Raw genomic sequence first — 27,875 nt, 5'->3', positions numbered from 1 at the left:
AAGATGTTGAGTGTAGGGAGGAATATGATTTTGGCAACTGTGTGGAGAATGAATTGGATGGGGAGGGACTGGAAGCAGGGAGACCAATGAGATGACTGTTTTGATAGCCCAGGCAAAAGGTGATAAGGACCTGAGCTATTCTATTGGCTTTGGGAATGGAGAGAAGGGGATAGGTAGCAGAGCTGTAACTGGAAGGAGACTTGACAAGACTTGGTAACTGTATCTGAAAGTCATCTAGCAAAGTTCTCTCTGTTTGTGATATCTTGTTTTTCGTTTGAAAGTTTTTTTATTATGAAGTTAAACACTAAGAAATGCACGTTTCAATATACAAAAAACAGAAAAGATTATTGTATATGCAGTTCTAAACTTTCAGTGTTAAAGTGTACATTAAATTTAACATGATAATAAAATTTCCCAGTTTATCTATGTCTTCTTTTGAACTTCGTACTGCTTTCTTCCTTGTTGTTTAAGATATCTCTCTATTGTGTTTTTATTTTTCTACATTACTATTACTATCCCTTATCTCCTCTTCCAACTCCAATCCCCTCTTCCTGTAGGAGTCCTCCAGTGTAACAAAGAAATATAGATAAGCAAAAAAAATGATTAGCTAGATCTGAAAAACTGATATCCCATTCTGTATCACTATCCATCACCTTTCTGCCAAGCTGGGAAACATGCTTCATCATCAGTCTTATGGAATAATAATTGGTAATTGTATTGATCAAAGTCTTTTAAAATTATTTTCTTAAAATGACTACTGTTATCACTGTGTAAACTGTCCTGGTCCTACTCATTTCACTCTATATCAGTTTAAAAAAACCTTTCCAGATTTCTCTGAGTCTATCATATTTATCATTTCTTATAGTGCAATATTCTGTTATATGCATTTGCCCTAATTTGTTCCGTCACCAAATGATGGGCACCCATTTTATTTTCTAGTTATATAAATGTTTCTGTAGTGTCATACCTTTTGAGTATTTTCTACTGAGCTCTGGTTTTTCGTCAGGAATGCTTGAAAGTCCTCTATTTCATTGAAAGCCCATTTCTTCCTCTGAAGTATTATACTCAGTTTTGCTGGGTAGGTGATTCTTGGTTTTACTCCTATTTCCTTTGACTTCTGGAATACCATATTCCATGTCCTTGGATCTCTTAACGTAGAAGCTGCTAGATCTTGTGTTATCCTGATTGTATTTCCACAATACTCAAGTTGTTTCTTTCTAGCTGCTTGCAATATTTTTCCCTTGACCTGGTAACTCTGGAATTTGGCTACAACGTTCCTAGGAGTTTCTGTGTTTGGATCTCTTTCAGGAGGTGATTGGTGGATTCTTTCAATATTTATTTTGGCCCCTGGTTCTAGAATATCAATGTAGTTTTCCTTGATAATTTCATGAAAGATGATGTCTAGGCTCTTTTTTTTGTAATGGCTTTTGTGTAGTCCCATAATTTTTAAAATGTCTCTCCTGGATCTATTTTCCAGGTGACTTGTTTTTCCAATGAAATATTTCACATTATCTTCCATTTTTTCATTCTTTTGGTTTTGTTTTGTGATGTCTTGGTTTCTCATAAAGTCATTAGCCTCCATCTGTTCCATTCCAATTTTTAAAGGACTATTTTCTTCAGTGAGCTTTTGAACCTCCTTTTCCATTTGGCTAATTCTCCTTTTTAAAGAATCCTTCTCCTCATTGGCTTTTTGAACCTCTTTTGCCAATTGAGTTAGCCTATTTTTAAAGGTGTTATTTTCTTCAGCATTTTTTGGGGTCTCCTTTAGCAAGTTGTTTACTTGCTTTTCATGATTTTCTTACATCTCTCTCATTTCTTTTTGCAATTTTCCTCCACATCTCTTACTTGATTTTCAAAATCCTTTTTGAGCTTTTCCATGGCCTCAGATGACTCAATATTTATTTTGGATGTTTGGGATACAGAAGCCTTGACTTTTATGTCTTTCCCTGATGGTAAGCATTGTTCTTCCTAATTGGAAAGTATGGGAGAAGATATCTTGTTCACCAAGAAAGTAACCTACTACAGTCTTGTTTTTTTCCCTTTTTTGGACATTTTCCCAAGCAGTTACTTGACTTTTGACAAGTCCTTTGTCAAGAGTAGGGTATACTCTGGGGATGTGTAGGTTCTCAGTTCCTCCAAGGTGGCACAATCAAGTGTGTACACTGGTTTGGGAGCAACCAGAAAATTTTGTGCCCAGAATCTGAGTAGTGGTTTTCTCTCCACAGCCAGCTGGCCTCCAGTTCCACCAAGCCAGCACTGGGGGTTGAGATTCAGATAAGCTTCTGGGGTAAGGCCACCATTCAGTGTGAGATAAGGGTCAGCTGCTCAAATCCTCCAGGAGTTTTACAGTCCAACAATGGATGAGGGCTGCTGTGGGAACTGCTGCTGCCTGCCTGAGGCAGGAGGTATGGGCAGACCCTTGTCCCTTCTAGGCCAGCTGAAAAAACCCTCTCACTGACCTTTGGCACCTGTAGGTTGAGGGATCTATGCGGCTACTGGAGATTCTGTCCCTGAAGCCTGCTTGGTCCTGCTCCTCCTGGTGCAGCAGGGCCAAGGCTGGGCTGGCATGGGCTCTGCATCCCCGTGCGACAGATGTTTTCTGTCAGCCTTTCAGGCAGCCCTAAGCTGGAAAGCTCCATTCTGTTGTTCTATGGCTTATGCTGCTCTAAAAATTGTTGAGAGTCTCTCTTCACAGGTATGTTATGGGCTATGGGGGAAGAACTAGTGTATGTGAATATTTCTGCTGTGTCATCTTGGCTCTGTCCCCTCCCCCCCGACTTGATATTTTTATCAGGGATATTATAATGGAGATTTTTAAATGGGACTTGGCTTAAATAAGGTTAGTCTCTAAGTTTCCTTTAGTGTCTGTTTCCTTGAAATATAAGGTCTCATATTTTCCTTTATTAAATGTCATAGAAGGCAGCAAGTTGTGCTTCTCTGTATCTCCTCCGTCAATTAGCATAATAAGAATTCATCAATCAATATTTGTGGATTAAAGCTAACGTTATGGACCAGAGGGAAAAAATCCTGGCATGAGAGACAGGTGAACTGGCTCAAACTTATCTCTGACACTAATTGGTCACTGAGTGGTAGCTTGTTATAAGAGATATATATATATATATAAGAGATATGAGAGGTAATGGTATGAGTTAGAGGTCCTGCACTCTCATGAAAGTTTATTGTGGGATTGGAAGACCGACTTTGGAATAGAAGAGTTAGCAGCCCTTGAACCCAAGTGGTTAGTCTGCCTTGTGTACAAAGATTACTAATAATTTCAACCTTCTATCACAATGACATGGAAGTTCAAGAAACCCCTTGGTTGCAGTACTTGGAAGTTGGACAGAAAAAGGATTGTGGATGGAAGTAAAATTGCAGGGGATTGGTCAGAAATCTGGAGACCTATAAGGTATTCTCTTATGAGGCTTCTTGAGACAGCTTCAGGAATATTTTCTGAAAAACTGTGCTTGCATCATTGGCCACTGTTTCAAGAAAGTACTTATGTATTTCCTGAGCCTGATTATACAATTTTTGATAAGAGTGTTGGTGAAGAAGCTTTGCTTCCCCAACCTTCCTTCCTGTAAGAATAGCTGACTTGTGATTGTCTTTTATAAGTGCATGTAAATTCCAGGATCTGGTGATGCCCTGTAATTCTTCTATGTTCCAATCAAGCATCTGAGCCAGATTGGTGAGGGAAAGCTCATCCACCCCAAATAACCTCTGATAATGAATCAGAGAGGTCCTGAGCTGGGCTAAAACTTCAGAGCTAGCAGAGAGTTGTAGGGCCACCATCAAAGATTCCACTCCAATTATACCCTGTAAGGCAATCTTCTTCCTCTCAATGGCTTTTTTACAGATCTGAGCCAGGTGATTCCTCAAAATCTGAGCCTTCTTCCTCCTATCATCTTCAAATGCCTTCAGGGCATTAGAGAAAGTTGAAAGATCAAATCCATCTTTCATGACAGAGAGCAGAAATACTTGAGGATTAGTTATACCTATCCTTTCCAGGTTCCATACAGATAGCTCTGTATTTTCCCAATTATTGTCTCTGCTCACATTGAATGTTGTGACACGAAAATACACATGTGATGGCCATTCTGACGTGGCCTGCATACTCCTTGAGATGAAGTAGACCTGCTTCCCCATGTTGTGGAGCTCTACTGCTAGGCTGCTATGAACAGATCCAATGTGAACAGAGACAATGATGATGACAACATCAAAAGGGTCACAATCTGTCTCCTTCAGGTAAGTTGTTACTGGTTTCCCGTATGTCTCAATATCTGGTAGCACTTGGAACTTGGCTTCCTCAGGGATCTTGAGGACACACCTGTTGAGAGGAAGACTTTGGAAACCTCCTGGAGGAGGCAACGTAGACAGATCATCAATTAATAAAGTACTCTCGGAATGATTTCCAATCACAGCTATTCTCAATGGCATAGCTTGGATTTTGATTTTCATTCTCAATTTGGAAGATAGTTCTAATTTTCCCAGGACCACCATCTCTAGTATTTCAGACATGTCTGCTTTAAAACTGACTCCTTGATCATCTTTCAGCTTGGATTGGGTGATTATTTCAGTGACAAGTTGGTATAACATCTGCTCCACTGTGTGGCATATCTAGGAGAAAGGAGACACAATGGATGGAGATTGAGTTAGGCATATCAGGGAAAGAAGAGGGATAGGAGAGGTAGATTTAATGAGAAAGAAAAGTCAAATCTTCCCCAATTTCTAAAAAACTCATTACTCTTATATATGCACTTAAACTTCAATTGGGTGTTGGAAGAGAAGTGGTGTAAGGATAATACAAAATTAACTTGTTTGACTTGGTAGTGGTAAGATACACACATTTTCAAATGCTGCCTCCCTTTAAACCAAGGGTTCTTAATATTGCTAAGGTTATTAGACAGAGAAGAATGAGAGATGATTTTTGAAATTATATTTTGGAAAAAATAGAAAGGTAAGAGTTGACCGTATTTTTCTTTAGGGGGGAAAGTGGCAAATAGTTTTTCAATAATGTTGCACTTTCCATTCAGACGAAGGAGAGAACCAAGATGTAAGGAGAAGAGAATGGGGTAATAGAAGAGAATGGGGAAATAGTAACTGGTGTAAACCTCACCAGTCATTTGCACTTGAGGACTAGGTTCCTAATCAAGGACTCTCCCTTTGCAAAGACAGACACACTGGCTCATTAGAACACTTACAAATACATTAAAAAATTGCAAAAATGTATGCCAAACCTCTTTCTTAGATGTCTTCTTCTCAAGGTCAAATTGTAGCCATGGAGCTAGAGGCGACAGAAAGAAGAGACTGATCTTACAGGTTTCCATCACTTGTCCATTTTGTTGACAAGGGGGAAAAAAGGCTTTTTCTGCACATAGGAGGGCTCTCTGAGAAAAGAGGAGGCAGTCTGATCTGCTGCAAGTCATTTTCCTCTCTTGGGGTCTCAGAAGCTACAGAAAGTAGTCCATGAATGGAATTTCATTTGCAACCCCACCCTACTGAACTTGGGAAGCAAGAACTTTTCCAGACTTCAGGCTTCAGGACTAGGCTTCCTCATTTGTCAAATGCAGTTACTAAAGCGGATGAACACTAATGTCCCTATGATGCTATGGGCCTTTCTCCTTACCTTTGAAACTTCTCATGGATTCCTCCAAGGCATCTATATTTCCAGTGAATGAACTCACTCTTTCTTCTAGGTCCTGGGATGTGGTGAAAGGGATCAAGACCTGTTCTGTCTGTATCCTGAGGGGAAATAGGTCAACAGAACAACAGAACAACAGAAGGGATTTCAGGAAAAATACAAAGGAAAAGTTTTAGCCCCATCCAGTTCTCCTTGCTTACAACTGAAAAACAGTTAGAAAAGCACAAAATGGATTAAAAGAACAACAATCAAAAGTTGAAAAAAAAATAAATAGAATAAAATAGAATAAACAATATAGAATAAAAACTATATATAATTTAAAGTAAAGATCATAGCACTGGTCCACATTCGACCTGCTCCCTACCACCACCTCAGGATCAAACCATTATCTCTATCTATCTACAAATGAAAAAAAGAAAATACACACCAAGTGGAACAGAATGAAAGGAAACTACTGTTGTTCAGTTGTATCCAACTCTTTCTGACCCCATTTTCTTAGCAAAGGTGCTGGAGTGGTTTGGTATTTCCTTCTCGCGTTCATTTTATGGATGAGAAACTGAGACAAAGAGGGTGAAGTGACTTGCCCAGGGTCACACAGCTAGTAAGTGTCTGAGGCCAGATTTGAACTCAGGAGGACTCGTGTCTTCCTGACTTGAGGCCCAGCACTCTATCCACTGCACCACCTGGCAGCTGGATAATAGGCCAACAAATCTGACAAATTAAACAAAATAGGTGAATTTTTATAAAAGTATAAAGTGTCTATATGAAAATAAAAAAAACAAGAAACAGAAAATTTAAACAACCCAGTCTCAGCAAAGGAAAGTTCAAGTCACAAATGAGCTTCCAAAGGGGGAAAAACATGAACAACAAGAAATAAGCTGGAACCAGATAGATTCGTGAGTGAATCTATCAAACATTCAAAGAATGATTAATTTCAATATTATATCAACGATTTACAAAAAGAAGAAAATATAGAATTCTACCAAATGTGATAGAGATATTGTCTTGATACCTAACTGATGGAGAGACCAAAGAGGAAGAAAATAATAAGGAAATATCTTTTATGCATATCAAGAAAAAAATTTTGAATACAATATAACAAAGAGGCTGTAGCAACCTATCAAAAAAAGTATATACTATGACTGTTTTAATTTATACCAGGAGTGCACAGTTGGTTCACGTTAGAAAAAGTATAAGTAATATTGACCATGTTAATAAATAGTAACAAAAATAACTAAAATTTTATCAATATATACAGAAAAGGCATTTGACAAATATAACACCTATTCAAAATTCAAAATAGGAATAAATTGGTCTTCTAAAAATTTAATAAATAGCATCTATCTAAAAACTAAAGTCCACATTATATGTAACAGGGATAAGTTAGAATACATTCTTAAGATCAGGAATAAAACAGGATGTCCATTATCACTAGTGTTGTTACATATCCTGTTAGATATGTGAGATAAGAGAAGAAAATTAAAGGCATATGCAAAGGTAAAGAAAGAAGCCAATTGCTTTTTACATATGGTATAACATGTTTACAGAACACCAGGAGTCTATTCAAAATAAATTTAAACAATAACTACCAAAATGGCAGGATATAAAATAAACTCACTCAAACCATCAGTCTTTCTCTATTTTAAGAACAAAATCCTATAGGAGAAGATGAAAGAGAAATTCCCCACAAATTAACTACAGAATTTATAAGATATTTAGTATCCTACTTATAAATTCATACATAGGAACCATATAGATACAACTACAAAGTATTAAAAAAATAAAGGTAGATATGGGTAAATGGAGATATTAATTGCTCCTGGTTAATCAGGCCATTATAATAAAAATGATGATACTAAGTTATTTATTTATTAACTACTTTGTACTTTCTTCAGTTTATACCAAACTACAAAAGGATTAGTTTATAGAAATAGGGGGAAAACACCAAAATTCATCCGGGAGAACAAAAAGTTGAGGTTCTCATGCGAAATAATGAAAAACAAAGTAGAAAGGAAGGTGGCTGAACACCAAGACCTGATCTCAAATTATACCACAGAGCAGTAATCCTCCAAGGCCATCTGGCATGGGTTAAAAAAAAAAAAATTGATCATCAGTGAAACAGATTAGGTACAAATGTATAGAAGCAAATGAATACAGTAGCACAGTGTCTGAGCAATTCAAACGACCATAACTACTGGAGTAAGGACTCATAAAATGACAAAAATGGTTGAGAGCTGGAAACTAGTTTGATGTAAGTCAGGTTCTGAGCCACTTCTCACATCATATACCAATGTAAGTTCCAAGTAGATGACTTGGAATGTGAAAGGTCACATCATAAAACAAATTAGAGCAAGAAATGAAATGCCTTTATGGATAGGGCAAGAACTGTTGACTAAATAAGGAAGACAGAAGGCCAGAGAAATAAAATGAATGATTTTGATAGCATTCAAAATTTTGAACAAATAAAATTAATATAGTTAAAAGTGGAAGAGAAACAGGTATCTGGGGAAAAATCTTTGTAGCAAGAATTTTTTTGGGGGGGGGAAAGATCTCATAGACAAGAGATATAAGCAGCTTACAAGTATATAAGAACAAGGACCATACTCCAATAAATAAATGGCTAGAGCATATGAATCAGGCAATTCTCAAAGGAAGAAATCTAAGCTGTCAACAACCTTATGAAAAAATGTTCCAAATCACTACTAATTAGAAAGTATAAGTTAAAGTATTTCTGAAGTTTTGTCTTATCTTTATTGAAATGGAAAATGAAAATTAACAGAGGGGTTTTGAAAAACTATATTTAGAGCAATTCTTTTTGTAGTGGCAAAGAACTGCAAACTAAGGGGTGAATTATAGTACATGATTGTTACAGAATGCTATTGTGTTACAAGAAATGATGTAAGGGTGGTTTCAGAAGAAACCTAGAAGATTTGTTTGAACTGACTCAGAGGAAAATGAGTAGAATCAGGAGAACTATACACTAACAGCAGTAATGTAAAGGGAAACAACTGGGAAACACTTGGGAACTCTAATAAAGGGAATGATTAACCAATGATGATGCATTGGTACCCATCACCTCACAAGGAGATGATGGACTCAAGGTACAGAATAAACTACACTTTTTTGGACACTGCCAATGTGGGCATAATTGTTACATATATAATTGTTAAAGGAGTTTTATTTTTGTTTTTTTCTATTTTAATGGAGTTAGGAGGTAGGCTAGGAACAGGGCTGCTATAAACCACAAAAAAGAAAGAACAAGAGTAAGAGTGTTAAAATAATTTTTCAAAATGCACAGAAGAAAACAGAAAAAAGGCCAGGAGCAAAGAGACGATCAGGACGATTCTGAAAATGACATGCTGAAATTATCATATATTTTTAAAAGCTTATCACAAATGTAAAAGCAAAAACTAAGATATGTAACAGAAACGTGCAGTTTCATGCATGGTCTTTTTATTCTGTTCCATTTTGTACAAGGAAATGCTCAAGTTTGAAATTTTCAAAATGCACAGAAGTGAAGAAAAGGAATATTAGCTGGAAACGGACAAGCAGGTCAACTTAGAAAATCACAACTTGAATTTATTATATACTTGAAAAGCAAGTTACAGTACCGATTGGCAGGTTAATGCATAGTATTTTCCAAGAGGAGCTGATATACAATTTTATGCTATATTAATCAGTCTGTCAAGGGATTGCTTTGTAGAACTAGTCCAAACAGTAAGAAAACTTATTTGGAAAAATGAAAGATCTAGAATCTCAAGTGTAGTAATGAATAAATGTAGTAACAGAGAAAGAAAAAGTATATAAGAAAATATGAACTTCTATTGCATAGATTTAAAAATACATAAATTATATGACATTTAACCAAGTAGTAAGAAAATTGCTGTTTGGATGTCCTGCATTTTTTGTTTTCTTTTGTGTATTTAAAAAATGCTTCATGCTTTTATTTTTTCACAGTTTTCATTATTCACTAATTCACCACTAAAAGTAAACTGACTCACCAAAACAAAAGCCACTCTGCCCCAAACCCCCACCCAAAATAAAACAGGAACTCAGAGGAATGCTATGGAAAGAAGGAATCTACAGAAATCATTTCATTTCTCCCTGTCTTTAGTGTTCCAGACTAGAAAACTGGGGAAAATATAAAGTTGAATGGATACACTGTGTTTTCTGGGATAAACAAAAAGGAAAAATGGAACAGGAGTATGAGATCTTACCTACTGATCAGTCACAAAGGAAATGTGGGCACATGCACATGTATGTGTTTTTTTTCTTATGTGATGGTCTCTTGGTATTGTCATTCATTCCCACAGCTCCAACTACCATGTCCCTTCAGATGATTCTAAATTTGTGATCTCCGCTTCTGCCTCAGACTTCAGGTGGGCATTTTCAACTGCCTAAAGGACATATCCGCAACTGGATGTCACAGAAGCCCCTCAACCTCAGCACGTCATTTGGCCCAGAAGAACTGCATCCTGAGGTACTGAAAACCTTGGCAAATAAGAATGCTGAAACAGTGATATTTGAAAAATCTTAAGAGAACAGAAGAAATACTGTAGGATTGGAGAGGACAAATGTCCCAAGTTTCAAAACAGGGAAGAGAAAGTGACTTGCCAGTTACAGGCAAATTAATTTGACTTCACTTCCTGGTCAAATTATAGAATGTATCATTCCAGTAATGCTTGTAACATGTAGAGAAGGAAAAGGTGTGAACAATTAACCAGCATGGTTTCACCAAGCACTAATTATAAGAAATCAATTTGATTTTCTTTTTCACCAGCCTACTAAATTGGTAGACAGAGGCAATCTACAGATACAGTGTAAAGATACTTTTAGCAAAGTATTTGAAAAAGTTTCTTATGCTATGTTTGTAAGAAAGATGGAAAAGATATTGACCTGATGGTAGTGGAATTGGATAGATCTGGGGGAGAAATGAGGGTTCAACAATGTTACATAGCAGCCAAAAAAGCTAAAGCAATCTTGGGCTTTAATGAAGATGAAAGAGAAATAGCTCCCAGGAATAAGGAAGTGTATTTTTGTCTTGGTCAGAGTACATATCTGGAGTATCATATTCAGTTCTGCAGTATCATATTCAGTTCTGGGGACCACACTTTACAAAGAACACTGCACAGCGTCTAGAAGAAGGCAAGGTGAAGGGCCTCAAGTTCCTGTCATATGCAGATCAGGTGAAGGAACTGGTGGGAAAGAGAACCTTACAGAACACTCAGAGTGCATGTAAAGCAGAAAGGGTTACCCTGGCATATAGTGGGTCTCCCATCATTGGGCATCTTCAAGCAAAGACTGATTACTAAGTGGCACTTTGCATAGGTCTGTGACATCCTTATATAATGCTGTGGATCAAAATTACTTTTGCATTTAACCCCTTATTTAATGATAAACCCTTTGGGACTGGGATTTTCTATTTGCTACAAAAACTCCCCCAGTGTTCTACACCTGTTAGACACTGAATAAATGTCTGAGAAATTTTTTTTTAATAGAAGTATAAATCCTCATACTGATGGTATTCTCTCAGGCTGACAGGAGAAGAAAAACAACTGACCTAAGTTATTGGATATCCACAATGAAGGAGAGAGAGAATACATATAGAGGAAACAACCCAGCTAAGGACACTTACCTTTTTTCCAATTGTTTTCTGATCTGTGGAAAAGACAGGGAGAAAGGTCAGTTTTTCTGCAGCCATTCCCCACTGAATATGAAACATATCCCTAGAGAGTACCAAAATGAATTTTTGTTTTTTCCTCAGCTGTGCTAGATGCTCACTCTACACCTACAAATCCTAGTTCTTCTCAGTATCATTAATTCCCTTTATGTTTCAATACCTCATGCTTCTGATAGTTGGAAATTCATCCAGCTGTATCTTGTCATTGGTTCAATTTCAATTCAAGTCTTTCATGTCAGTTTCTCTTCTGTAACCCAACTGTTATATTCACCATGTGGGGCAGAGATGGTGTATGCTCTTGTTTCTCACCTTAAGGATTTCACGTGGGGTCTGAGAAGCTCTCTCCTCCATTTTATTTATTAATTCCTCAAGATGAGATATTTTTTGAGACATTTCGGTGACATGTTGCTCTTTCTTACAGGTGATGTCCTTCTCCAGCTCCTCCACATGGGCCAAGAGGAATTGCTCTTGTAGATCAAGGAAATTCCGGAACTGGTGATACTCAGACACAATTCTTTGTTTTTTGTGTTGAATCTGATTGTGCAAAAATGAGTGGAAAATATTCTTTAGTCTACAGTAGGGGTTCTTAATCTGGGGACCATGGATGATCAATAGAGAGATGTGAATTTGGATGGGAAAAAAGCCCCTACATCTTTATTTTCACCAATTCCTTGCTGAATTTTCTTCAGTGATTAATGGAAGCAATGCAGCAAAGTAGCATTACATTTCACCACATTGCCAAAGGGGTACATGGCATAAAAAAAGGCTAAAAAGTCCTAATCTAGAGTCTCACTACCGCTTACCAAAAAGGAAAAAAGATAGCATGATGATTGTCAGAATATCAGTCCTCCCACTTCTTGCCTGGACTTCCAGTTGCAAGATTTGTCAATCTATGGCATAGATGGACAGAGATCTATGGCATATAACTGAAATGGTGCCTCCTGATCCATACCGTCTCAGGTCTTCTCTTTACTTTTCTATCACGTGAAATTGATGGTAACCAATGGTCAGGTGTTGGGGGTGTAAGCTCAGTTTTCACATGAACAGTCTGGGGCAGGTAAAAGTGAGGACTTCTAAACCTCAGAGTTCTCACTAGGCCCCCCAGGGAACAGCTGGGGATTGAGGTGTGAAACATGGGCTATCTTGTGCATTTCCATGTCTTCTCAGTGGGAAACTTGCTGGGGAGAGCATCCCACCCGTGATATTGGTCTGTGGTCTGAGCACACCTGTTGTTAATTAGCTAGGGGGTTAAAGCATGCACGGTATTCACGTGCAATGTATGGAGCTGGAGAGCTTAAGTAGGGACAGGAAAGCCTGAAGGCCCTCTTCTTGCTGTGGGGTTCCCTCCAGGGTCTCTTCTTGCTGCGGGGCCCTTGGAGGGAAGAGGGTCCCTACCTCTTTCGCTCCCATCCTCTTGCTGTATGATCCTTTCCCCTTGGGAGGAGGAAGATTCCTTTCTCCTGAGGAAGAACTCACCCTGCATATGGATACGTAACTAAGACCCTGAATAAAGCCTAACCCTTGTTTGACTCTGGAAAGTCTCTTCTCTCAATACATTTATCCTGTTTGGCCACCAAAGACCAGTGAAAAGGTAGGAAGACTCGGGTAGCTCATCGGCCTCTAGGCCAAACAGTCAGGTTAACACTGGATAGAGTATGGATGAGAGAAGTGCAACAAGTAGGAGGACAGCAGTGGGAAGATGAGAAGTCATTAAAAACATTTCCATATCTCTCTCTCTTAGGTTTCCCATTATTCTTTAGTCCTCCCATCTCACCCAAGACCTCCATTGCCTTAGACCTATCTCTGATGGACTAGATTTTTCTTATCAATAATGACTTTACATGTGCATAGCATTCTTCAGAGAATTTTGACATCTAGTAACTCAATGAAATTTACAACAATCCTTTAAGACAGGTAGAGGTGTGAAATAGGATCTTATCCCCCTTTAACAAAGATAAAAATTAAGGAGAAGGGAGATTAATTTGCATGAAGACATACAAGTAAAAATCTGCATAAAGACACCCTTTCTTTATCCCTCCTTCATTCTCTTAAGAACATGGGAAGAAGCACTTGCTCCATCCCTGGAGGACGATATTCTTTTGTCCAGGCCTGCAAGCAAATAATCCAGAGACACTGGGGCCCTGAAATAGAGCCCCACTTTTTTTTGGTGGGAATTGGGGGAAGGGAAGAAATGATTTCCTACCAGCAGTCCCTGGAATGTGTTGTTTTCTTTCAAATGCATAATTTGTTCTTTGAATTTCTTCAAACTTTCGAGTTGTCTCTGAATTTGATCCTGTAAAAAGAAGAATTACTTTCCTACTGACAAATACGATTTCAACATCTCTTCATTAGAAAGTCAGAGTATCTAAAGCTAAAAAGTACTTTTGATAGCATATAAATCATATATGGGGGTTAGTGATAGTGATGCTTTAAAAAGAAAAATAAAAAAGCATCAAGGAAGCATTTAAAGAAATGCACAGACAGAAATTGAAAGAAGTTCAGGGGGGCGGCGCCAAGATGGTGGAGTAGAAACACACAAATATGCTAGCTCCGAACCCACAGCCCATTAAATATTTGTAGTAAAGAGCTGCCAATAAATTCGGGAGGAGGAGAAGCCACATAACAGTGGAGCGCATAAGATTTCTGTTCCAGAGAGACCTGCAAACCTCTCGCATAAGGTCCGTCGAGCTACGGACGCAGAGCCCATCCCATCCCTGCACTGGCCCCGGCACCAAGAGGAACAGATCTGAGCAGACTTCAGGGACAGGATCTCCAGCGGCCGCACGGGTCCCTCCACCCACAGGTGACGGGGGTCGGTGAGAAGGTCTCTTTGGTGGGTCGAAAAGGGAGTGGGGTGCCCCCATACTCAGGCCCCCTTGGGAGGCAACAGCGGAGGCGGGGGCAGACTGGGGCTCCCCAAGCAGGCAGGAGCCTGGATCCATTGTTGAAGGTCTCTGCATAAACCCCCTGAGGGAACTGAGCCCATGAGGTGGCCCTGCCCCCACCTGAGCACCTGAACATAATCTCACACTGAATAGCAGCCCTGCCCCAGCCCAAAGCCCTGAGGCTGGGAAGCAGCATTTGAGTCTCAGACCCCAAGCGCTGGCTGGGAGGATCTGGAGGTGAGGTGGGTGTGAGGAGAATATTCAGAGCTCAAGTCACTGGCTGGGAAAATGCCCAGAAAAGGGAAAAAAACAAGACTATAGAGGGTTACTTTCTTGGTGAGCAGGTTTCTCCTCCCCTCCCTTCTGATGAGGAAGAGCGGTGCTCACCATCAGGGGAAGACACGGAAGTCAGTGCTTCTACATCCCAGCCCACTCAATGGGATCAGTTCTGGGAAAAGGTCATAAAGAGCCCAAAAAATTATCAAAATCATGTTAGAGAGGTGGAGGAAAAACTGGGAAGAGCAATAAAAGACTTGCAAGCAAAGTATGAACAACAAATCAGCACCCTGGTAAAGGAGACCCAAAAAAATGCTGAAGAAAATAACACCCTGAAAAATAGGCTAACTCAAGTGGCAAAGCAGGTTCAAGAAGCCAATGAAGAGAAGAATGCTTTCAAAAGCAGAATTAGCCAAATGGAAAAGGAGATTCAAAAGCTCACTGAAGAAAATAGTTATTTCAAAACTAGAATGGAACAGATGGAAGCTAATGACTTTATGAGAAACCAAGAAATCACAAAACAAAACCAAAAGAATGAAAAAATGGAAGATAATGTGAAATATCTCATTGGAAAAACAACTGACCTGGAAAATAGATCCAGGAGAGACAATTTAAAAATTATGGGCCTACCTGAAAGCCATGATCAAAAAAAGAGCCTAGACATCATCTTTCATGAAATTATCAAGGAAAACTGCCCTGATATTCTAGAACCAGAAGGCAAAATAAATATTGAAAGAATCCACCGAACACCACCTGAAAAAGATCCAAAAAGAGAAACCAATAGGAGTATAGTGGCCAAATTCCAGAATTCCCAGGTCAAGGAGAAAATATTGCAAGCAGCTAGAAAGAAACAATTCAAGTACTGTGGAAATACAATCAGGATAACACAAGATCTAGCAGCTTCTACATTAAGGGATCGAAGGGCATGGAATAGGATATTCCAGAAGTCAAAGGCATTAGGACTAATACCAAGAATCACCTACCCAGCAAAACTGAGTATAATACTTCAGGGGAAAAATTGGTCTTTCAATGAAATAGAGGACTTTCAAGCATTCTTGATGAAAAGACCAGAGCTATAAAGAAAATTTGACTTTCAAACCCAAGAATGAAGAGAAGCATGAAAAGGTAAACAGCAAAGAGAAGTCATAAGGGACTTATAAAAGTTGAACTGTTTACATCCCTACAAGGAAAGACAATATTAGTAACTCTTGAAACTATTCAGTATCTGGGTTCTTGGTGGGATTACACACACACACATGCACACGCACACACTCATAGAGACAGAGTGCGCAGAGTGAATTGAATAGGATGGGATCATATCTTAAAAAAAATGAAATCAAGCAGTGAGAGAGAAATATATGGGAGGAGAAAGGGAGAAATGGAATGGGGCAAATTATCTCTCATAAAAGAGGCAAGCAAAAGATTTTTTTAGTTTGGGGAAAAAGAGGGGAGGTGAGAGAAAAACATGAAGTTTACTCTCATCACATTCCACTAAAGGAAGGAATATAATGCACACTCATTTTAGTATGAAAACCTATCTTACAATACAGGAAGGTGGGGGACAAGGGGATAAACAGGGTGGGGGGGATGATGGAAGGGAGGGCATGGGGAGGAGGGTACAATTTGAGGTCGACACTCACAGGGAGGGACAGGATCAAAAGAGAGAATAGAAGTAATTGGAGGCAGGATAGGATGGAGGGAAATATAGTTAGTCTTCTATAATACGACTATTATGGAAGTCATTTGCAAAACTACACAGATTTGGCCTATATTGAATTGCTTGCCTTCCAAAGGGAGGGAGGAAAAGAAGTTTGAACTCAAGGTTATAGGAATAACTGTCAAGTACTGTTCTTGCCGCTAGGAAATAAAAAATACAGGTAAAGGGGTATAGAAAGTTATTTGGCCCAACAGGACAGAGGAGAGGATGGAGACAAGGGCAGAGAGGAATGATGGAGAAGAGAGCGGAGTGGAGAGGGGGGCAATTAGAAAGCTTGGTGTTTTGGGGTGGGGGGAGGGGACAAGGGGGGAGAAAATTTGGAGCCCAAAAATTCTGTGAAAACGAATGTTAAAAGTAAAAATAAATAAATTAAAAAAAAAAAAAGAAGTTCAGAGGGAGACACAGACAAGCAGGATGACTTGGGAACTAACCTGTTGAATTTATTACATACAACTTAAAAAAATAAGTTGAACATAAGAGGGGTTCATCATTTTCTGTTCTTTGTATATAGAAATGTTCATGCAAGTTCAGAATAAAGACTAAAAAAATTTAAAAATAAATTGAGGGGACTAGACTAGACTAGTGATGAAGGAGCTTTAAAGTAATGACATTTTATGAATCTGAGTAAAAATTGATCAATATGCTTATAATCCTCTCCAGGGAGAAAGGGACTGAAACTCAATAGCAGGATCTAGGAGCAGATCACTATGGTTAAATACAGGAAGAAGAAAAATGAAAAAGTTAGCAGTCAGATTAGGACAGCCTTAAGGGTCTGGATTCATAGCTACTATTTAGATTATCATATGCTTTTCCTTATGATCTTTCACCCTTCCTGGAATATTCCTTCTCTTTATGCCCTCTCAGTAAAATTCTGTGTTTCCTTTGGGGCCATGTTCAACTCACTTACTCCATGAAGTCTTTCCTGACAAAGTCCTCCCTAGCTCAGCATTTTTATTGTGGCTACTTGATTATCATCAAGAAAATGGTTTTCCTTCAAAACACCACACAGTTTTCAGATCCCATCACTCCCAGAGAGAAAGTAAAACAGCCTTAGCCAAGAATTCCATTTTTCTAGATACAAAAGGAAAATATTAGAGACTTTCTAAAATCTGTCCAGGGATAAATAAAACCTGTTTCTGACTCTGGGCTTGATGATTGTGAATGCTGGGAAATCTTTTGCTTTTCTTTAAAATTGCTTCAGCCCTAATTTTAGTTCATTTCTACTTTTTGTCAATGCAGATGGCTGTTTATTGAATAAATCTTCAAAATGAAGTTCTTCAGGGGTCTGTTCTCTACAAGTCTTAAGCAAACTCTACCTGTACCCCTATTTTGTTCATCATCCTGAACTCTTACTCCCCCTTTTGGCAACAAACTCCCCAAAAAGTATTCTTTCTAGCATTGTCATACACTTCTGCCCTTTCTGGTGATCAACTAAACAGTAGTAGTAATAGAATCATAGATTTATAACTAGAAGGAACTCTATAAGGTCCATTGTTCATTTATAGGAATATGAAGGTCATATGGGTCAAATAACTAATACAAGATCACATTAGAAGTGAAAGAGCCAGGATATTAAGCCAGGTAGTCTATCTTCAAATCAGACAGCCCTGCACTGTCTGTGATATCTATCTCTGTGGGTGGGTTAGTAGAATTTTGACCCACCAAGGGATTTGGAGAGTGACAATCGTGGTGGGCAGAGGATCACCAAACCACAGTTCTGGATGTCAGCACAGTGTGTGGCACATTGTAAATGCTTAACAAATACCTGCTGCCCAATTACTGATTGCAGGTGTGGTGAGTACTACATTCACCAGGATCTTCCTAGATCAATCTATCAAGGGGGAGGAAAGACCAAGTCAAATTTCTTACTTTGTAGGGTTGGGCAGCATCCTCTACTGGCTGTACATGAGTGCTGTGCTCTCGGAGCTCCTTGCACACAAAGCACAAGAACTTCTCATCTGTTTCACAGTAGAAAAAGGTCTTTTCCCCATGCGACTTGCAAAGTTGAAAATCTGCTGGTTGTTTAGAATCTTCTGATTGCTTATCAGAATGTTCTAAGTTGAGGAGGTTGGGCACTAATTGTGCCAACACCCAATTGGGACTGATGTTTTCCTTTTGAAAAGGCTTCTTGCAAATTGGACAGGACACAGAGTCCTGGACATGGGTTTTGTGACAGTCACATAGCTTAGTGATACAGACTTTGCAGAAACTGTGGCCACAGGGAATGCTGACTGGATCCTTCAAGTACTCCACACAAATACTACATTTCAGTTCTTCCAGGAGGGTTTCTGGTAGATGTCTGACAGCCATGATCCCTTTACTTCATCAATATTCTGCTTCCTAGACAGGGCAATGAGGTAAATGGGGAAAAGAGATAAACTCTTAAAATGAATGGGGATTGAAAGTATGGTTAGGTTAATTTGGATGAAGATTGAGTATGAAATCAAATTTCTAGGTATTTAGACTAGGATCATACAGTGGATTTAGGGCTTGAAGGGACATTATGGTCATCTATTCCAACTCTTCTGGGTTACACAGGTAGTAGCAAGTAACAGAACTGGGATTTGTATTCAGGTTCTCTTACTTTCTATTATACTAGACTTCTTGTTCCTTTCCTCTAAAGGGGTTCAGGGGAATGTGTTTTGAAGAGATTTTTGGAGAGGAGTTTGAATGGTGGACAGGTCTTAACAGGACTGAAGACTTAGAAGGTGTGAGGACAGGATTCTCTTTAAAGTGGAGGAAGAGGAGTGTCATTGGATGTGAGGAAGGCTGAAAATGTTTATATAAGTAGGTCACATATTGTGGATAGAAAAGAAATTAAGGAGGGTTGATATGAGTGATTAGTTAATATTAAAATATCCTTTTTAGTGGTTCACAGGGGAAAATCTGATTATTTTTGAAATTCTGGAATGAGGTCTATGTGGGTTCTCACCTCAGACTTACCAATTCTTTCAGGCTGTCTTAAATTCTTCCAAAATCTTGGCAGATGTTCCTGATTTCTAAGAAAGGCAACCAGACCAGACAAGGCTGAGGAGAACCTTCAGGCTTCCCTGGAGTGGTGGTTCCTAACTTTTTTTGTGTCTCATGGCCCTGATGAGATACAGGCCCAAGCCAAGACCTTTTCCCTTTGGTTGGGGAAGGCTTTTGTCCCATTAGTCTGAAGGGCCCCCAGAAAATTTGGTCTTTAGGTGGGGCTCCTTGGATTCCCCTTCCATTTCTCCCAGGCCAGATACTCCCAATCTTCTTTTTAGCATTCTTTTGGTATTCCCCCTTTGATCCTACTACCAGCCACTCCCATCAGAATCCTCCCTGGGTTTGATCTAGGGAGACCATCTCTGGGACCCCAGACTACCAGGGTACACCTGCTTCTGGCCCAGGCCCTCCATTGTCTGATATCTCCTGATTGCCTCCAGCTGTTTCCAACACTTGACCAGTCACCCTCTCCTTGGACTTCTCCTCAAGATCCTCCCTAAACCCCTCCTCCAATCACTCTAGACTACCAGACCACCCCCAGATCCTTCCTACAGTCTTTTCTGTATTTAAGGTCCATCTTGCCTCCCTGAAGGCACTCAGATTCAGTCCAGCTCAGACTCTGTCTAGCTGGTATTGTATGTGGCCTGCTTGTGAATACAAGTGTTACAAGTGCTTAGGCTCCTTAGGAGTCAACCCAGGAAGGTGAATCTTAAATAAACTTTGTTTTCTTTGGCTTTAAGAAGGCTTGAGTGGAATTCATTAGAGCAGGACCCCATATGTAGGAATTTTGGGGTCCCTAGCACTCCTCAACCTCATCAGACCCATTTGGTAGTCTTGTGAAGCCCAAGGACTCCTCAGAACAATGCTGAATGGAAGGAAATGAAATGCTAAATTTCAGTTACAGGTTAGTAAAAATAAAAAGACATTTCTCTTCTTCTATCAAAATTCACAGATAACCTGAAATCTACTGACAGATGGGTCTATGTGTGTGTTTGTGTGTGTGTGTTGGGTGTGGATTCCAGGTTAAGAACCTCTCCACAAGAGAATCCAGGGAATACATTTAATCACTTTGAGTATTACTAGTTATACAATTTCTAAAATGACTAGTTATACAACTTTAAAAATCAGTAATAGACACAACTTATCTGTCAGCAAAGTCTAGGACTTTGTAAATTCCAGACCCTTGTGCTAGCACACTGAGGTAATAAACTCCAGTGCAGAATCTCCCCACCCTGTGTGCCATGATGACCAAAAAGCAGAACCCCACCATAAAACCAAAACAAATCCCCAACCCAAATCAGGTTGATGCAAGGTCTCTGAGCAGCCTTTTTCTTGTACACTTTCCTAAGGCCAAACAAGCCGTGGTGACACCTACTACATAAGTCTGGTAACCATTTTTTTCTTCAAAGTAACAGCGTTTTCATTGGCTGTCCCTCAAGCCTGAAGCCCTCTCTCCCTCCCCTCTCTGCCTTTTGGCTTCCCTAGTTTCTTTCAAGTCTGAAATAAAGTTAAACATTCTGCAAAAAATTCTTTCAGTCTCTTAAAAGTCTTAATACCTTTCAACTGAGACTACTTCAATTTTTGGGGTCTTGGTTGTTTGTGCGTGGTGGGCTCCCTGAGTGGGAGGACTCTTTTTTCCCTTTCTTTGTACCTAATAAATGGAGGACTGCCGCCAGGCTGCCCCACCCAAGACCTCGACTATGTTAATGTCCTTTAGAGTTCAGGTTTTAGATCTGGAGGTCCAATCCAATCCAACTCAGGAAAATTGAGAAAATTAATAGCGAATAAAAAAGCATTTATGAAACACTGGCTTAGCACAAATATAAAAAAGAAAGACGATCCCTGCCCCCAAAGAGCTTACATCCTAACGGGGAAGGTAAGGTACCTACAGAGAAGTAGTGGCCACAGAAGAGACTTTTGATCTGAGGAGTCCCAGAGAAGGAAAGGGTTTTTGCTGGTAACAAAGTAGCCAGTGTAGAGGCCAAGCTCAGGTTCCCTGACTCCAAAACCGGCCTTCTTTCAGGAAAGCCCCCACCCCAGCAATACCAGACTCCAGCTTGAGGACATCTCACCTTTTGGCACCCAGAAGATGGAGAGGGCAGGAGGGGGACAGGGAGATGTCAGCCCACAGAGTCCGCCGGTGGCTGGAGAAGCGGGGGGAGACTGCAGGCTCAGGAAGGAAAAGCTGCCCAACCTAACGGGACTCTGGAAAACTTTAGGAGTTTCCCTTTTCCTTTTCCTCAGCAGCCTCAGACGACTTGGTCTGACTAGAGACTGATGACGCCTCTTCAGTCATCGGCCAATCCGCAGATCCTATCGCTTTCCCTTCCAATCAACTAAAACAGATCCTCCCTACCCCAGACTTCCGATAAACTGTCGTGGACGGGTAGCAGAATAAGAGTAAGGGAATACGTCTGGAACGTTAGGTTGGAGCTTCCTTATGGAGAGTTTTAAACACTAGGAGGAGTTTGTATTTTCTTCTCGACGCAAAAAGGAGCCACTGAAGAGCTTTGAGTAGGGAAGTGACCTGTTCAGAACTGTGTGAGTCAACAATTCTGAGGCTCCTACTATGTGCCGGGCACTGTACTAAACGCTGGGCTCAGAAAGAAAGGTGAAAGGCCCTCCTCTCAAGCAGTTCCCAGTCAGCATAACCTCTGAAATATCCAGACCAGCTATCATACAAAGGGCAAAGGAGAGATATTTGGAGGACATGAATGGATCACAGCAATACTACTGACGAAGAACTGTGCACAAGATGTGGTGCAAAACAGTATCAGAGAAATTCCTCTTGGAAAAGAAGGCGGGCTAGACCTGTAGCAAGAACAGAGTAGCTGTGCAGCCCAAATGCTGTACTGGCATCTATGTAATGTTAGCAGCTACACAGTGCCTAGCACATACTAAGTACTTAATACATACCTATTAATTGACAGCTCTAATTCTGAGTTGACCTTGGCCCCTTCTACTCCCCCAACCCAGGACACTTACTCGAGTCTCTTCCTCCTTCCCAATTGTCACAGCAATGCCAGAAGGATCCTGCCTTGGACACACCACATTCTTTCTCCAACTCACCCCCACCTTCACCCATTGGAGATGGTGAAGGCTACTAGTCCACTCCCTATTTCCCCTTTCTGTACAGCCTCGCTCCCTCAGGGTTCTCTCCCAGCTCCAATTTTCCTAGAAAACTGTCTTGATTCTTCCATTGCCTCCATTACAGTCTACCTGTTAATATACTTAGGTATGTGCACATTGTAACTCTCCCACTCCCACTTTAAATTGACTCCAAGTTCCTTTAAGGTGGAGATTGTGTCACTTTTGAAAATCTTTGGATTCCTAGTGGAGAACAGAATACCTGGCACAAAGCAAGAACTTAAAGAATACTTGTTTTATCAAGTCTACTCCAAAGCCCTCATTTTACAAAGAGGAAAGTGAAGTCCAATGATCATAGATGTGGCAAAGCCTGGACTAGAAATCAGGTCTCTTGACAACCTAGAAGGAGTTCTTTCCACCTTACCTTCTCTCTTTAAATTTCCCCTTATATTTTTCTCTCCTGTTTCTGTTTCCTCAAAGCACATGGTTTTAGGAAGGAGAACCACATGATCAGCCCCTGGGCTTGAGCTCATCTGGTAGCAAGGAGGGTCTTGAGGATGCTAGAGGAAGCTGGAGATGGGAGGGATGCAGGCACAGCAGCAGCAGAGGAGGAGGAAGGAAGAGGGCAGCAGAATCTGCCATCCCTCAGGGCTCAGCCTTTCCCCTTCTCCGCCCCTCTCCTCCTCTCAGGTTACAGGTACCTGTCCCTGGGCCCCTCCATTGCCCCTCCACCTACCCTAAGCCTCGGTCTCCCCCCTGGGGGAGAGGAAGTCTCCTGGCTTCTCAGCAATACCCAAGACATGTCTTCAAGGGATGGAAGGAGGGAGAGAGGGAAGGAGGGAGTAGAGGAGGTGTGTGTGTTCGTGTGTGTGTGTGGTGTGTTGCGTGTGTGTGCGTGTGTGTGTGTGTGACAGGCCTGCAGGCAGAGGAGGGACAGTGCGGAGGGGGATCTTCTCCGTGGGCTCCCCTAGCTCCTCCAAACTGCTTCCTGTCGGGGCTGGGTTTCTGGTTTTCTCTTATTCATTCACAGTCAGGCTGTTCCGCCTAGAGACTGAAGGGGGAACTGCGATTGTGGTTCTTTTTGGAGCAACTGGACCAAGCCTGGACCAGTCAACGAGGTAAAGTGTGGAGCCCCTTCCCCTCTTTTAGACCAGACCTCTTCCATTCCCTGAGGCGACTCCTATGGGCAATAGGACTGTTAGGGAGGTAAGAGAAACAGGGGATGGGGTGCGCAAAAGAGGGGAGGAAAATGAGACAGACCTTGCCCTCCACTGGTCCTCATCTTTTGCTTCACTGGAGGTTCCCAGCTAGGAGTGTATTGGTAAATGTTTAACCACCAACTCTCCTGGAAAAAAAAACTACATACAGGTCCAGGTAACATCTCTCTTAAGGTTTACAAAGTACTTTTCTCAAGTAAAACTCTGAGATCTATTATTTATCATTATTACCCTCATTTTACAGATGATAAATCTGTAGCTTAGCAGAGAGGATACATGTTTTGCTCAGGGTCACATAGGTAGTAAGAATTAAGGACTTCAATCTCCAGTTTCAAGCTCAATAATTTTTTTCTTCCACATCGTTCTGGGTTGTCTGTCTGTATTATCCCAGAATGTGTAAAGAGAAAAATACCTGCATCGAGAGCTGTCACTTCTTTGTTATATGGCTGGACATTGTGTCCCACTTCCATTTCTCTTTAAAAAAAATCAGCAAAAACGCACCTTTTTTTCCTCTTTCCCCCTTCCCCAATTGAGAACAAAACAAAAGCACAGCACTGGTAACAAACATGTATGGTGAAATAGGACGTATTTCCCTACTGGCCATGTCCAAAAAAAAAATCTGATTCTGTGTTCTTGAGTCCCTCACTTCTCTATCAAGAGGTGGGTAGCATGTTTCATCATTAGCCCCCAGGAATTGTGGTTATTGAGTATACTGATCAGAATTCCTCATTATTTCAAATTTTACCTTTTGTTAAATTATTCTCCTGCTCTCTTTACTCTGCATTAGTTCATATAACTCTTCTCAGTTTTCTCTGAAACTGTCTCCTTCATTTTTTTTGTGCCACAGCAGTATTCTATCACATCCATAGATCACTACTTACTCGGCCACTCCCCAGTTTATAAGCATCCCCTCAGATTCCTGTTCTTTGCCACCTTCAAAAGAGCTATATGTGTTATTGTATATCGGAAGTTAGAGATAGTTTTGCTTAGGTAGGACTGATCCTTCCTTTCATCTGTCCTTCCACTGATTCTTCCTTTTCCCTTCTCTACTTTCCCTATTGAGTGAGATGTATTTTTGTACCCAACTATGGGTGTATGTGTTGTATGTGTGTGAGGGTGTCTGTTTTTCCCTCCTTTCACCAGTTTAAATGAGAAGGTGGTTAAAGGGTTAATCACTCCCCCCTCCCTCCATCCTCTTTGTTCATTTAGATGCATACTTACTATCCTGGTTAGACAGATGATTTCCTCTAACTTTCCTTTCCATTCCTCTCCACCCCTTCCAGTGCATTCCTCTTGTGCTTTCTTTCCCTTATTCTCTTAAGATCATCAAGATAAAACAGAGCTGCTCCCAGGCCTTCTGTCTGTGATGGTAGGGTTTACTGGGATGCATCTGTTATTTCTGTATATAAAATATGAGCAGTTCATCTTTGTGTTTTATCTTTGTTCATCTGTGTTTATCTTTTTATATTTCTCTGAACTCCTTCATGAGCTTCAAAGTTCTACTCCTCCTGGGTCTTTTCCTCAGGAATGCTTGGAAATCCTGTCTCATTCATTTTTCTTCTGTACCACTATACTTGGTTTGTTGAGTAAGTTATTCCTGACCTTATATCCTTTGCCTTCTGGAATCTTATTCCAAGCTCTTTGCTTTCTTGTAGTGGTGGCTGCTCAATTTTGTGTAATTCTGCCTGTGGCTTCTTGATATTTGAAGTATTTCTTCCCAATTGCTTGCAGGATTTTTTTTTCTTTGACCTCAGAATTTTGCCTATAATGTTCCTAGAAATTTTCATGTGGAGTTTTCTTTCAAAAGGCCACTGGTAGGTAGATTCTTTCTGTTTACCACTTTGTCCTCTGATTCTAAGTTATGTGAGCAGTTTTCTATATAAGCTCTTATTTTGTGTTATGATATTCAGATAGTCTAATGATTCTTCAAATTATTTTCCTTTCAATCTGGTTTCCAGATGAAGTGTTTTTGCTACAAGGCACTTTACATTTTCTTCCATTTTTTAAAATCTGTTGACTTTGTTTTAATATTTCTTGTCTCCTACTGTCATTGACTTCTATTTGGTCCACTCTGATTTTTACAGATCTTGCTGCTTGGACAAGGCTTTGTACCTCTTGTTCTAAACTCTTAATTTCCTTTCCAAGTCATTCTAACCCAGTCCTCATTTCTTTCCTCATTTTTTGTTCTAGTGCTCTCATTTCACTAACAAAATGTTCAACTCCTTTTCAATCTCCTGCCTCATTTCTTGTCATGGTTGAATTTGTACCCTCACTGTGTTTGTCTTAGAGGCTTTACTGGTAGATTTTCTTGAGTCCTTCTCTTCTAGGTTTGTGTTTTGAGCAATATTGTCACCACAAAACCTTTGTATAGAGGAATTTTTATTTTGTTTGCTTATCCTTCCAGCCTATTTCCTGAATTCAGACTTTGTGTTAGGGCCATACTCTTTGTACTTTTGTGTGAAAGGTCTGGCCTGTTCCCCTTGTTATTTTCTTAGGGTATTGAATGTTGTATTGTTCCAGAATCTCAGGAATGCTCAGATTCTGTGAGGTTTCAGTGCTCAGAATGTAGACTGCTCCAGGGTAACAGCTGCTTGCTGTCCCCTTGGTGTGAGCTCTGCAAATTCTTGACCTGAGTTTGGATCTTAGCAGTAGTAGACTCCTTCTAGACTCAGGTACTACCAGCCAGCTGGAGTACTCTGTTGAGACTGACAGAACTGTAACCTCCCCTTTGGTCTGAAATTGCTGCCCTGGTTCTTCTTCTGCAGGCATCAGATTGTGTTAGAAGGTGGAACTGATACCCTACTCAACTGCTGGGATCTGACCCACATTATTACTGCTTGCTTCTGAACCTGAGACAACTTGGAGTGGAGAGAGAGAGGGTGGGTAGGGAACACAGTTTCCCTTTTTCAGTCCACCCTAGACTTGCAATTGGATAGTAGGTGATAAAGTTGCCAGTTGGTACCTGTCCTCAATTCTGCTTTTCTGCGTCTTAACTCAACCCGAGGTAAACCAGAATGGTCATATCCATGATCCTACCATCACTCATAAATGTTTGAACTCCTTGATCCAGAACATGGCATATTACCAAAGAAATGCTAGAAAAATGGAGGCTAGATTCAGATTAAAATCTCACACCATGTACAAGAATAATCTCAAAATGTATATTCTACCTACATATAAAAAACCACATCTCTCTCTCTCCCTCACACACACACACACACACACACACACACACACACACACACACACACACACACACACATGCAGAGACAGAGGCATAAACATGGACAGAGGGAGAATTATTTTGAAAAAAATATAATCCATTCTGTTATATTTTACTTTTATATTGTATATGGTTCTTTTTTGAAAATAAATATTTTTATATCAAACTACATATAGTTTCTGTCTCTTCTAGTCTTGAGCAGCCTGCTCATTACCAACTTAGCAAACTCAGAACATAGTCATCTGTAGTCACCTTTCCACCTAGCTTAATGGTAATAAATTCCCTCCAAATCCTAACTAATGTATTCTCTAAACTCTTTTCCATTTCAGTGTTATCCCCAAAAGACTTTATTCATATGCAGATTAACATTTATTTACTGAAATAAAATTAAAAATCAATGTAGAATGTTAAAACTCACAACAGCTTAAGGCAACTATAGATCTTTGTGGCACAATCTGAACATTCCAACTTTCCCCCATTTGCTTTTGGCTCTACATCTTTATTGTCACCATTGAGGTAAGTGCCCCATAATGTTGTCTCAGTGGGAAATCACGCCCTGTGGTCTCAAAAGTAGAGAATACAGGACAAATTCTTTTGGATCACTGCCACTGGCTCTCACTTCCTAGACTGCCATTTCACACTGGCTAATCTGTTTTGTGCTACTTTTCTTTGATGGGTCGTCTTCCTTGAAAAAAATCTATGGCTAGCTGCTATCTCAGTATCTTCTTATAGGGGAATGTGCTTCTCACTAGTTCTCATGACTAGTTCTCAGCTTAGCACTTGACCATGTGTCATTTCTGTCTTTTTCCTCTTGCTGGATTTTTCTTATTGGTGTCATCTGTCACAGAGCATGGCAGCTCTCTTTTTAAAAGGTCCCACTCACAAAATGAGTAATATGAGGATAATCCCAAATATCTCCATTTATGTTAAAAAAAAAAAAAACAAAAATAACTGTAAGGGTGGTCCAAGATCTAAATTTCCTGTTCTTTTTGGAATCTAAAAATAGGAAATTGAGGGGATGGGAATACCAACTTGTTTCCATTAAAAGTTCTTTCAGCTTTTATTAATAGATGAAGGTCCATATGTGTATATTGCAAAATAGGAAAGAGATGTTGGTGGCATACCAAAGGAAAAGACTTGATCCCACATTTGATCCACTGGCCCAGTCTCCTTGGAGGT

At 40.0% G+C, this 27,875-nt stretch overlaps 2 protein-coding genes across 2 annotated transcripts in view; both read right to left on the bottom strand.

Annotated features, from left to right (window-relative positions):
• The window catches only part of LOC140525836 (uncharacterized), a 139,517-nt gene that overhangs the window by 88,750 nt on the left and 22,892 nt on the right, over window positions 1-27,875 (bottom strand). The window lies entirely within an intron of this gene.
• LOC140525835 (uncharacterized) lies at window positions 267-21,533 on the bottom strand. The gene is made up of 8 exons (XM_072641539.1): window positions 21,242-21,533; window positions 18,066-18,536; window positions 13,522-13,611; window positions 11,628-11,852; window positions 11,274-11,296; window positions 5,624-5,739; window positions 5,235-5,281; window positions 267-4,614 (listed from the first exon to the last, which is right to left on the bottom strand). Exons 2-8 carry the CDS (start codon window positions 18,504-18,506, stop codon window positions 3,415-3,417), a joined length of 2,142 nt encoding a protein of 713 aa, XP_072497640.1. The 5' UTR covers window positions 18,507-18,536; window positions 21,242-21,533; the 3' UTR covers window positions 267-3,414.

This window comes from Notamacropus eugenii, chromosome 2, assembly GCF_028372415.1.
Source record: "Notamacropus eugenii isolate mMacEug1 chromosome 2, mMacEug1.pri_v2, whole genome shotgun sequence".
Lineage (NCBI taxonomy): Eukaryota > Metazoa > Chordata > Mammalia > Diprotodontia > Macropodidae > Notamacropus > Notamacropus eugenii.
The sequence above is the reverse complement of the archived record's forward strand: the minus strand, read 5'-3'. Positions and strand labels throughout refer to the sequence as shown.

Coding starts and splice junctions, on each gene's coding strand:
- LOC140525835 (XM_072641539.1), bottom strand. CDS start 18,506: ATGGCTGTCAGACATCTACCAGAAACCCTCCTGGAAGAACTGAAATGT. Junction 11,853..13,521: donor ACACATTCCAGGGACTGCTG/GTAGGAAATCAT, acceptor TTGCACAATCAG/ATTCAACACAAAAAACAAAG. Junction 5,282..5,623: donor ATCCATGAGAAGTTTCAAAG/GTAAGGAGAAAG, acceptor TGTCGCCTCTAG/CTCCATGGCTACAATTTGAC.